Source organism: Hemibagrus wyckioides, linkage group LG12, assembly GCF_019097595.1.
Source record: "Hemibagrus wyckioides isolate EC202008001 linkage group LG12, SWU_Hwy_1.0, whole genome shotgun sequence".
Lineage (NCBI taxonomy): Eukaryota > Metazoa > Chordata > Actinopteri > Siluriformes > Bagridae > Hemibagrus > Hemibagrus wyckioides.
In genome coordinates this window covers 6,611,403-6,622,773 of record NC_080721.1, presented here as the reverse complement: position 1 = coordinate 6,622,773, position 11,371 = coordinate 6,611,403, and the positions used below count along the sequence as shown (strand labels likewise).

The window sequence follows — 11,371 nt, the reverse complement described above, 5'->3', positions numbered from 1 at the left end:
TTAAAATTGATCATCATGGGTTGCATGGCTTTATAAGTGTTTCATCTCGGCTGATAGAAATGAACGTATGGATAAGTGCTGCTTTAGCTGAATTAGTCTGGGTGATACTTTAACTACGGGGTGGGGGGGGGATGCTGAAGGAAAACCTCACTAGCTAGAAGGTAACGGATTCATGCTCTGTTATTGCTCGTTAGGTCACATCCACGATCTGGTCCGCCAAACAAGTGTGACTTTTTCCTCCGTTCAGGCTGAGCAGGGCTGGTCTTGGCTTTCGACAGGAAAATGTTAAAGGGTTTCAAAACGGAAACCCAAAATGGTTTCCCTGATGAATTCTCCGGAAACAAAAACAAAAAGGATCGATGGTGCGCTTGATGTTTTTTTTTTTTTGTTTTGTTTTTTTTTTTTTTTGTTTTTTTTTTTTTACATTTAAATATAGGATAAAATCAGGTTTTGGTCCTTCGTGTCGTGTCTTTGGCTGTCTTCCATGTTAATTCTTTTTGTAATACTGTGTTAACCTGGTGCTTTGCAGTGTTAAAGCTGTCTGTTTTACACCTCTGCATTTGGAAAGTTAGATTCTTAGCATTTTTTTTTTTGTTTTGTTTTCTTTTTTTTCAACGATTTTTCTCCTTTTTGTACAAAACGAACGAAAAAATAAAATAACGAACATATACTTCAACATTCAGTAATGTGCATGCACTGTTTGTAACTATTCAAAAGCAAAGGTATGACGTTTTTTTTTTGTTTTTTTTTTTTGCTATCGCGTTTAGGACAAAGAAAAGATTCCTAACCATCCCCCCCCCCTTTTAAATTCCCCCCTTTAAAGAAAATCAAAAAAGATCACAGATACGTAAAAGAAGCACTGCGGAGTCAGTGACGTGAGGCTCTCTCTACCGAGAAACTTTGGGGGTGGGGGGTGGGAGAAGCATGCTGAAGGGAACGTTGTGACAGTGCAAATACGATTATGTACGTCTCATGTACAAAAACATTAATGTTAGCATTCCGTGTAACATGCTAGTTCTCAGAAAAGGTCGGTGTTAGACTGAAGCAGCAGCTCTGAGAGATAGCTTTTGTCTCCTTTTTGAGGACAACGGGATTTTTTTTCTTCTTCTTCTTCTTAAACAACTACTAAGGAACTACCACAAACACCCACAAACAGGAAAGCAGCTCGCGATATGCTTAATATGTTATTTTGCACCAGCTAGAAGGATGGGCCTAAATGTTTTTTGTATTTTTTTTTTTTTGATTGTTTGTTTCTTTTTTTTTTTTTTCTTTTAGGTAATTATGCATGATCACGACTTTTTTGTCCAACACATGTACAATAAATAAGCATCAGAGAGAAGAGACAGTATGGGACACATATGTTCAACACAATGAAAGCGAAGAGGAAACAACAAAAAGAACTAAAAGTAGGATTGAGGGTGGGGCTTAAAAGCTGGGGCAGAAGTGGAGGATCGCGCCTTTTTTTTTCACCCCAAACAGCTGTCGTAGCGAGGGGCGGGCTGATGACTTCACTTCCTGTTTCGGAGCTGATGCAAGCGCGCTCATCATCGGGAGCTGTGCTCGGTCCTCCGTGCCTTTACATTCCTCTGCGAGAGAAACAGACTCTTATTTTTCAGACCACTGACCTGGATACCATCAAATGTCTTGCAGACGTGTAAGGAAAAAGAGGAGGGAACATCTGCGTTCCTGTGTTCAATCTGCCGCACATCTGCATGCGGTGCCGAGGGTCTGCCGAGTTCAGTAACAACGCTATTCATCTTCCACTCCACAATGTCCTGCCCTGATGGTTTATTTTTTCCCCCCGTTAATTTTTGTTTTTGTCTTCCTTTCACGGAATGCTGTCTTTCATATAATCACATTTTGTTTTTGCGTCTTTGTTTACAACAGCTATGAAGTAAATCCCTTGGTTTGTTGTTTGGTAAAGTGTCTTTTTGTTGAGGTCAACTAGTTTGATATCCCAGCTAGTGGAGAGGAGAAGAAGCGCTGAAAACAAACAAACAGCAAAAAACAAACGAATCGAACGGGAGGTTTTAATAATGTGCTGATCCAGAGGTCTTTTTCTTTTTTCTGCTCATTAACAAGGAAACATTTAACACAAACAAAAAATAATCTATAGTAGCAATTGGGCGCATTAAAGGATGGTGAGAATTTTAAACAAAGAATATCTTTGTGTTCTCTGTCATAGCAAGTCAATATGACCCGATACGGACCTCCGGTTGGGCGATCGCTCTGTGGAACTAGTCCTCTTTCTCGGTTAGCATGTTAGATTTAGCATGTTTGAGTAAGCGAGGCGAGGCGAGACAGTTCTGGCAGGGGTGTGATGGGTTTGGCTCTAGCGTGGCGCAGGCTCTAATGCTGCCGGCGTGCCAGGCGTGTCCGAGCGTGGCGTGGCAGCGGCGGAGGGGGTGTCGGCGGGGCTGCCAGCACTGCTACTGGGAGTGCCCGAGGAGCTGGCGGTGCTCGGCGTCTCGCCCTGCTGCTGCGCCTGCAGCGTCTGCCCGCACACATGGTGGTGCTTCTCCCAGTCCTTGTGCTGGCAGAAGGAGCCGCAGTAGCGCGCCGTGTTGCACCCGCTGCACGTCTCGCTTGCCTTGCGTCCACAGTTCCAGCAGCTCTAGAGGGAGGGATGGAGGGGAGGGAAAGTTAGACATTTGGATTTTAGAACAGGAGAATAGTGGAAAAATAATGCTAAAAATAATGATATACAAAATTTCTCCCCAAACCTCACGTGGGGGCACTTGATGGGGTTGTGATGAAACTCCTTGTTTATTTCACTGATTTACAAATTTATTTATATAACAATTTTTTTCTTTATTCATAGGGATTCTCCTTGTGCTAATATCGTGTAATGTTACCGTTAGTGTAGGACATTAAAAATAAAAAATCCTGTTCATCTAACTCTATGAAATCGTCTATTATGCAGAAACGAACACACAAATACAAAGAATAGGGGTCCATCTGAGGTTGTTTGCAGAAAAACAGATTGAGAACCCTTAAGCATATCCACAATGCAGTCAACACTATCCTCGTGGCCACCTTAATAACTTCCACCACCTCCAAAAGAATCCGGAGAGGAACAAACGAAATCTTCCCAAGCATCCCAAGTGCGTGTGGATTTTTTCTTCCACACAAATAGTTATACGCTTAAATCCAAATAAACTACAATCAAGTAAACGACACACACGTTCAGCTAAATGAACTCTGTCATAGTTACATGTTGGGAGGATGTTATTACACCAGATGATTACGTTACACTAGCAGCAATTTAATTCTGCCTTAACAAGAAGCAAAACAAGATGGAGGTTATATAGTGTAAGACTATACTGATCCATTTTATAACTCCTGTTCATTTCTAGCCTATTAAAGTGACACCTGGAGCACCGCCTACTTTCAGAGGAGTTCCCTGATTGGCTAAAGCAGTTTGATTGTGCTGAGAGCATCTACATAACTGCGCTATCAGGACGTGCAAAGTTCTTGAAAAAATTTACACCATCATTTCTGTTGATGACCTCTTTGAAGGTTTGAGCTTGTTCCACACGACGGGATGTAAAGACACATTTGCTACAGGTTAAGCTGAAAACGCTTACAGATCCCAGCACGTCTCAGGTTACAGCCAGGGCCTCTCTGTCTTTGTCTTCGGGCCAAATAAGAGCAATTAGGACAAAGTTCTAAATGTGAAGCAGAAACGGGAAGCTGGAGTTATAAACAGCTACCGACGCAATTCTCCGGGGAGACGTGTGCATAAACAGGGCTCTGGCAATTAAAGTCAGATGTGTGCGCCGTTTTCCCCCACTAACTGATTAAATGAGCTGAACCCCCACTGTGCCTTACTCTCTTTTTTTTTTTGTAACACCCCCCCCCACATCAAATCAGGACCACCTTAAACATCCAAACGTCTTATTTAGAGTGATGGGGGGCAGGCCATGCCTGAGATGACAAATAACACAAATGTTGTCTTTCCGTACACAACACCTGGGTATCTCTGGCTTCCTTTCAGTCTATCTAACAGTTTATTTTTCTAACAGTTTTTATAACCAGTTTTATCATAAACAAAACATAAACTGACCTTCACCATAAAACATGGAATAATCTGGAATGATACCTGATACTAAAATGCCTCATGAATTTCAGATATAATCAGATGGATTGTGATGATGATGACGATGATCACTATTATGCAGAAACACCTCCAGTGCTACAGTAGATGTGTAAGAGCTAAATAAGTGCTAGCTTTGGAAAGCAGTTCTAAAATAAAGTTATTGAAAAATACAGAGCTTGGTTTCCAAAACAAGAAAATTAGAATGGAGGCTTAAGAATAAAACATTTAGAGACAAGACAGTTGTGATCAATTGTGTGTTGGTGGTCAGATAATGAAGCTTGTGCTCTAAAAAGAGAACATATATGCAGGAGTGGGCAGGATTGCTCAAACTCCCTGCAGGAGCCGGTGGGATTGATGATAAAGGTGTGAGATTGCTCAGTAGTGTGTGGGATTGGTCAGAAGTGTGTGGGGTTGTTCAGAAGTGTGTGGGATTGGTCAGAAGTGTGTGGGATTGGTCAGAAGTGTGTGGGGTTGTTCAGAAGTGTGTGGGGTTGTTCAGAAGTGTCTGGGATTGGTCAGAAGTGTGTGGGATTGGTCAGAAGTGTCTGGGATTGGTCAGAAGTGTGTGGGATTGGTCAGAAGTGTGTGGGATTGGTCAGAAGTGTGTGGAGTTGTTGAGAAGTGTGTGGGGTTGTTCAGAAGTGTCTGGGATTGGTCAGAAGTGTCTGGGATTGGTCAGAAGTGTGTGGGATTGGTCAGAAGTGTGTGGGACTAGTGAGAAGAAGGTGGGACTAGTCAGAGGAGTCTGGGATTGCTTAGTAGCATGCTGTATTGTTTAGAAGTGTGTGGGATTGGTCAGAAGAGTGTGGGATTGGTCAGAAATGTGTGGGATTGTTAAGTAGTGTGCTGGATTGATCAGAAGAGTGTGAGGTTGCTTAGTAGTTTGTGGAATTGGTCATTAGTTTGTGGAATTGTCTTAGAAGTGTGTAGGATTGGTCAGAAGTGTGTAGGATTGGTCAGAATTGTGTGGGATTGTTCAGAAGAGTGTGGGATTGCTCAGTAGTGTGTGGGATTGGTCATAAGTGTGTGGGATTGTTTTAGAAGTGTGTGGGATTGGTCAGAAGAGTGTAAGTTTGCTCAGAAGTTTGTGGGATTGTTCAGAAGTGTGTGGGATCGGTCAGAAGTGTGTGGAGTTGTTCAGAAGTGTGTGGGGTTGTTCAGAAGTGTCTGGGATTGTTCAGAAGTGTGTGGGATTGGTCAGAAGTGTGTGGGATTGGTCAGAAGTGTGTGGTGTTGTTCAGAAGTGTGTGGGATTGGTCAGAAGTGTGTGGGATTGGTCAGAAGTGTGTGGGATTGGTCAGAAGTGTGTGGGGTTGTTCAGAAGTGTCTGGGATTGGTCAGAAGTGTGTGGGATTGGTCAGAAATGTGTGGGACTAGTGAGAAGAGGGTGTGACTAGTCAGAAGAGACTGGGATTGCTTAGTAGCATGCTGTATTGTTTAGAAGTGTGTGGGATTGGTCAGAAGAGTGTGGGATTGGTCAGAAATGTGTGGGATTGTTAAGTAGTGTGCTGGATTGGTCAGAAGAGTGCGAGGTTGCTCAGTAGTTTGTGGAATTGGTCATTAGTTTGTGGAATTGGTCATTAGTTTGTGGAATTGTTTTAAAAGTGTGTAGGATTGGTCAGAATTGTGTAGGATTGGTCAGAATTGTGTAGGATTGGTCAGAAGTGTGTGGGATTGGTCAGAAGTGTGTGGGGTTGTTCAGAAGTGTGTGGGGTTGTTCAGAAGTGTCTGGGATTGGTCAGAAGTGTGTGGGATTGCTCAGAAGTATGTAGGATTGGTCAGAAGTGTGTGGGATTGGTCAGAAGTGTGTGGGGTTGTTCAGAAGTGTGTGGGGTTGTTCAGAAGTGTGTGGGATTGGTCAGAAGTGTGTGGGATTGGTCAGAAGTGTGTGGGATTGGTCAGAAGTGTGTGGAGTTGTTCAGAAGTGTGTGGGGTTGTTCAGAAGTGTCTGGGATTGGTCAGAAGTGTGTGGGATTGGTCAGAAGTGTGTGGGATTGGTCAGAAGTGTCTGGGACTGGTCAGAAGTGTGTGGGATTGGTCAGAAGTGTGTGGGGTTGTTCAGAAGTGTGTGGGGTTGTTCAGAAGTGTCTGGAATTGGTCAGAAGTGTGTGGGATTGGTCAGAAGTGTTTGGGATTGGTCAGAAGTGTGTGGGATTGTTAAGTAGTGTGCTGGATTGGTCAGAAGAGTGTGAGGTTGCTTAGTAGTTTGTGGAATTGGTCATTAGTTTGTGGAATTGTTTTAGAAGTGTGTAGGATTGGTCAGAATTGTGTAGGATTGGTCAGAATTGTGTGGGATTGTTCAGAAGAGTGTGGGATTGCTCAGTAGTGTGTGGGATTGGTCATAAGTGTGTGGGATTGTTTTAGAAGTGTGTGGGATTGGTCAGAAGAGTGTAAGTTTGCTCAGAAGTATGTGGGATTGGTCAGAAGTGTGTGGGATTGGTCAGAAGTGTGTGGAGTTGTTCAGAAGTGTGTGGGGTTGTTCAGAAGTGTCTGGGATTGTTCAGAAGTGTGTGGGATTGGTCAGAAGTGTGTGGGGTTGGTCAGAAGTGTGTGGTGTTGTTCAGAAGTGTGTGGGATTGTTCAGAAGTGTGTGGGATTGTTCAGAAGTGTGTGGGATTGGTCAGAAGTGTGTGGGATTGGTCAGAAGTGTGTGGGATTGGTCAGAAGTGTGTGGTGTTGTTCAGAAGTGTGTGGGATTGGTCAGAAGTGTGTGGGATTGGTCAGAAGTGTGTGGGGTTGTTCAGAAGTGTCTGGAATTGGTCAGAAGTGTGTGGGATTGGTCAGAAGTGTGTGGGATTGGTCAGAAGTGTGTGGGGTTGTTCAGAAGTGTCTGGGATTGGTCAGAAGTGTGTGGGATTGGTCAGAAGTGTCTGGAATTGGTCAGAAGTGTGTGGGATTGGTCAGAAGTGTGTGGGATTGCTTAGTAGCATGCTGTATTGTTTAGAAGTGTGTGGGATTGGTCAGAAGAGTGTGGGATTGGTCAGAAATGTGTGGGATTGTTAAGTAGTGTGCTGGATTGGTCAGAAGAGTGTGAGGTTGCTCAGTAGTTTGTGGAATTGGTCATTAGTTTGTGGAATTGGTCATTAGTTTGTGGAATTGGTCATTAGTTTGTGGAATTGTTTTAGAAGTGTGTAGGATTGGTCAGAATTGTGTGGGATTGTTCAGAAGAGTGTGGGATTGCTCAGTAGTGTGTGGGATTGGTCATAAATGTGTGGGATTGTTTTAGAAGTGTGTGGGATTGGTCAGAAGAGTGTAAGTTTGCTCAGAAGTATGTGGGCTTGGTCAGAAGTGTGTGGAGTTGTTCAGAAGTGTGTGGGGTTGTTAAGTAGTGTGCTGGATTGGTCAGAAGAGTGTGGGATTGCTCAGTAGTTTGTGGAATTGGTCATTAGTTTGTGGAATTGTTTTAGAAGTGTGTAGGATTGGTCAGAATTGTGTGGGATTGTTCAGAAGAGTGTGAAGTTGTTCAGAAGTGTGTGGGGTTGTTCAGAAGTGTCTGGGATTGGTCAGAAGTGTGTGGGATTGGTCAGAAGTGTGTGGGATTGGTCAGAAGTGTGTGGTGTTGTTCAGAAGTGTGTGGGATTGGTCAGAAGTGTGTGGGATTGGTCAGAAGTGTGTGGGGTTGTTCAGAAGTGTGTGGGGTTGTTCAGAAGTGTCTTGAATTAGTCAGAAGTGTGTGGGATTGGTCAGAAGTGTGCTGGATTGGTCAGAAGTGTGTGGGGTTGTTCAGAAGTGTCTGGGATTGGTCAGAAGTGTGTGGGATTGGTCAGAAGTGTGTGGGATTGGTCAGAAATGTGTGGGACTAGTGAGAAGAGGGTGTGACTTGTCAGAAGAGTCTGGGATTGCTTAGTAGCATGCTGTATTGTTTGGAAGTGTGTGGGATTGGTCAGAAGAGTGTGGGATTGGTCAGAAATGTGTGGGATTGTTAAGTAGTGTGCTGGATTGGTCAGAAGAATGTGAGGTTGCTCAGTAGTTTGTGGAATTGGTCATTAGTTTGTGGAATTGGTCATTAGTTTGTGGAATTGTTTTAAAAGTGTGTAGGATTGGTTAGAATTGTGTGGGATTGTTCAGAAGAGTGTGGGATTGCTCAGTAGTGTGTGGGATTGGTCATAAGTGTGTGGGATTGTTTTAGAAGTGTGTGGGATTGGTCAGAAGAGTGTAAGTTTGCTCAGAAGTATGTGGGATTGGTCAGAAGTGTGTGGGATTGGTCAGAAGTGTGTGGGACTGAGTGTGTGGGATTGGTCAGAAGTGTGTGGGATTGGTCAGAAGAGTGTGGGACTGGTCAGAAGTGTGTGGGAGTGGTCAGAAGAGTGTGGGACTGGTCAGAAGTGTGTGGGATTGGTCAGAAGTGTGTGGGACTGAGTGTGTGGGATTGGTCAGAAGTGTGTGGGATTGGTCAGAAGTGTGTGGGATTGCTCAGAAGAGTGTGGGACTGGTCAGAAGTGTGTGGGATTGGTCAGAAGAGTGTGGGACTGGTCAGAAGTGTGTGGGATTGGTCAGAAGTGTGTGGGATTGCTCAGAAGAGTGTGGGATTGCTCAGAAGAGTGTGGGACTTGTCAGAAGTGTGTGGGATTGGTCAGAAGAGTGTGGGACTGGTCAGAAGTGTGTGGGATTGCTCAGAAGAGTGTGGGACTGAGTGTGTGGGATTAGTCAGAAGTGTGTGGGATTGGTCAGAAGAGTGTGGGACTGGTCAGAAGTGTGTGGGATTGGTCAGAAGAGTGTGGGACTGAGTGTGTGGGATTGCTCAGAAGTGTGTGGGACTGGTCAGAAGTGTGTGGGACTGGTCAGAAGAATGTGGGATTGGTCAGAAGAGTGTGGGACTGGTCAGAAGTGTGTGGGATTGGTCAGAAGTGTGTGGGATTGGTCAGAAGAGTGTGGGACTGGTCAGAAGTGTGTGGGATTGGTCAGAAGTGTGTGGGACTGGTCAGAAGTGTGTGGGATTGGTCAGAAGTGTCTGGGATTGGTCAGAAGTGTGTGGGATTGGTCAGAAGTGTTTGGGATTGGTCAGAAGTGTGTGGGATTGTTAAGTAGTGTGCTGGATTGGTCAGAAGTGTGTGGGATTGCTCAGAAGAGTGTGGGATTGTTCAGTAGTGTGTGGGATTGGTCAGAAGAGTGTGGGACTGGTCAGAAGTGTGTGGGATTGGTCAGAAGTGTGTGGGATTGGTCAGAAGAGTGTGGGACTGGTCAGAAGTGTGTGGGATTGCTCAGAAGAGTGTGGGATTGTTCAGTAGTGTGCTCGATTGGTCAGAAGTGTGTGGGATTGGTCAGAAGAGTGTGGGATTGTTCACTAGTGTGCTGGATTGGTCAGAAGTGTGTGGGATTGGTCAGAAGAGTGTGGGATTGTTCAGTAGTGTGTGGGATTGGTCAGAAGAGTGTGGGACTGGTCAGAAGTGTGTGGGATTGGTCAGAAGTGTGTGGGATTGGTCAGAAGAGTGTGGGACTGGTCAGAAGTGTGTGGGATTGCTCAGAAGAGTGTGGGATTGTTCAGTAGTGTGCTCGATTGGTCAGAAGTGTGTGGGATTGGTCAGAAGTGTGTGGGATTGTTCAGTAGTGTGCTGGATTGGTCAGAAGTGTTTGGGATTGGTCAAAAGTGTGTGGGATTGGTCAGAAGTGTGTGGGATTGTTCATAAGAGTGTAGGATTTGTCAGAAGTGTGTGGTACTGGTCAGACGCAGGTCAGTTCGGTCAGAATTCTTGGGGATTAGTCCCACACACCTCTACACCAATTCATTCCACATGTTTAACACATTTTGTAAAGGGATTCCTTTATAACAAAACAGATTAAAATAGAACTGGGAGCATAGTCATTAACAGGGCTGTACTTTGGTCCACGGTTTAAACCCACATGAGGATAATTAAGACCGATAAGAACAATAGGTTTTAAAATAGCTTTAAACAAAGCAGAACAAATTACATATGTTTAGCAGTAAGAGATGTTCAGTGGTCCAACACTGAATGTATTCCCAGTGCTGTGCAGTACAGGTGCAACCCAAGGAGTGAACAGTGTGTTTGTAAGGACATTTACCTCACTCGAGTCCTCTTGCTGGTTGATAATAGACAGCGCGTCCTCTGCAGCTTGCCTCTTGGCCTCAGCCACAGTGCGCTCCATCTTGGCTCGTTCGGTGCTGATCATATCATGAGCCTTGCGTTCGGCTTCAGCCACGGCCTTCTGCAGCTCAGACATGGCCTGCCTCTTCACTTCGTTCACCGCCTCTTCTGAAACAGATTTGAAAATACATAAATGGAGGACAAATGGATTTAATATTGCTATACTATCAGTATGTGAAGAAATAAGACTAACAAACACATCTGTTTTAAGTAATTCATTTTTAAATGAGACAACCATATCAGTCCCAACCTATTTTTTTTATTGTTTTATTTATCACTTTAACATATACCCATTAAAAAAATAGAAATTAGTTAAAAAACAAATAGACAGAAATAATTACTGTACAATACTGTACATAAATATTTGCTGATGTGTGTTTACAGAGTAACAGAAGAAGAATATGTCGATCAAAAAACACCATCATTTACTTTTACGCTCTAAAAACCAATTAAAGCCCTTTTTTGAAAACTAATTGCAGGATATTTATTTGATATATTAGTTTGATCCACAAGAAAACAGACAAAAGGCATTCTGGGATTAATTAGAGACCCGAAAACGAGCGTTTCTATGTTTGAGTATGACAAGCAATCGGGAGAAAAATAGGACAGCTGTTTTAATTTTGCTCAGAAAAACACACAAGAACAGTAGCATGGAAAACAAACTGTTATCGACTGATTTTTCCACCTGTGAAGCAGAGGGCCATTCCTCGATAGACTGACGCTTTATCTGTGTTTTGTAATATTGTCGCATTATTACTTTTGACACGGAGTGCCATCTGAGCGACGGGACTAGGTTTTTTTTCCTTTTATGTTTACAGCATTCAAAGCCGCAGCTTGTCTAATTGTGTATGCAAATCAGGCAATTTATATTTAAATTATGCATTTCAGTTGTGCTCCCAACGGCCCGTGCTGTACAGGATATGAAAAACTGGCAGGATGGTGCATGGAATAGATATGAATATTCACTGCCTACTGTACAGAGCTGATCAAAAACAAAAAACAAAACAAAAAGGATCAATCTACATCTTGTCACCTCCTACACAAGAACAGGTAATTAAATAATATCCATAAGATACGTGTTTGATATCTATGAATATGAATGTGCAGAATTTGCATTTCCATGTATTACTGGATGCTTTCAGCTCTATAGCTCAATGCTGTGTTGAGG

General features: G+C 43.6%; 1 protein-coding gene across 3 annotated transcripts in view; it reads right to left on the bottom strand.

Moving 5' to 3' along the window:
• Positions 1-544: 544 nt before the first annotated feature.
• Positions 545-11,371, bottom strand: part of runx1t1 (RUNX1 partner transcriptional co-repressor 1) — a 57,216-nt gene continuing 46,389 nt past the window's right edge. For 2 of the 3 annotated variants that reach the window (XM_058405151.1, XM_058405153.1), the window contains exons 10-11: positions 10,121-10,311; positions 545-2,614 (exon numbers count right to left, since the gene is read on the bottom strand). In XM_058405151.1, the coding sequence (XP_058261134.1) occupies positions 2,333-2,614; positions 10,121-10,311 (473 nt within the window). In that variant the 3' untranslated portion in view covers positions 545-2,332. The remainder of the gene's footprint in view (positions 2,615-10,120; positions 10,312-11,371) is intronic. The other variant, XM_058405152.1, reaches the window with a different exon arrangement.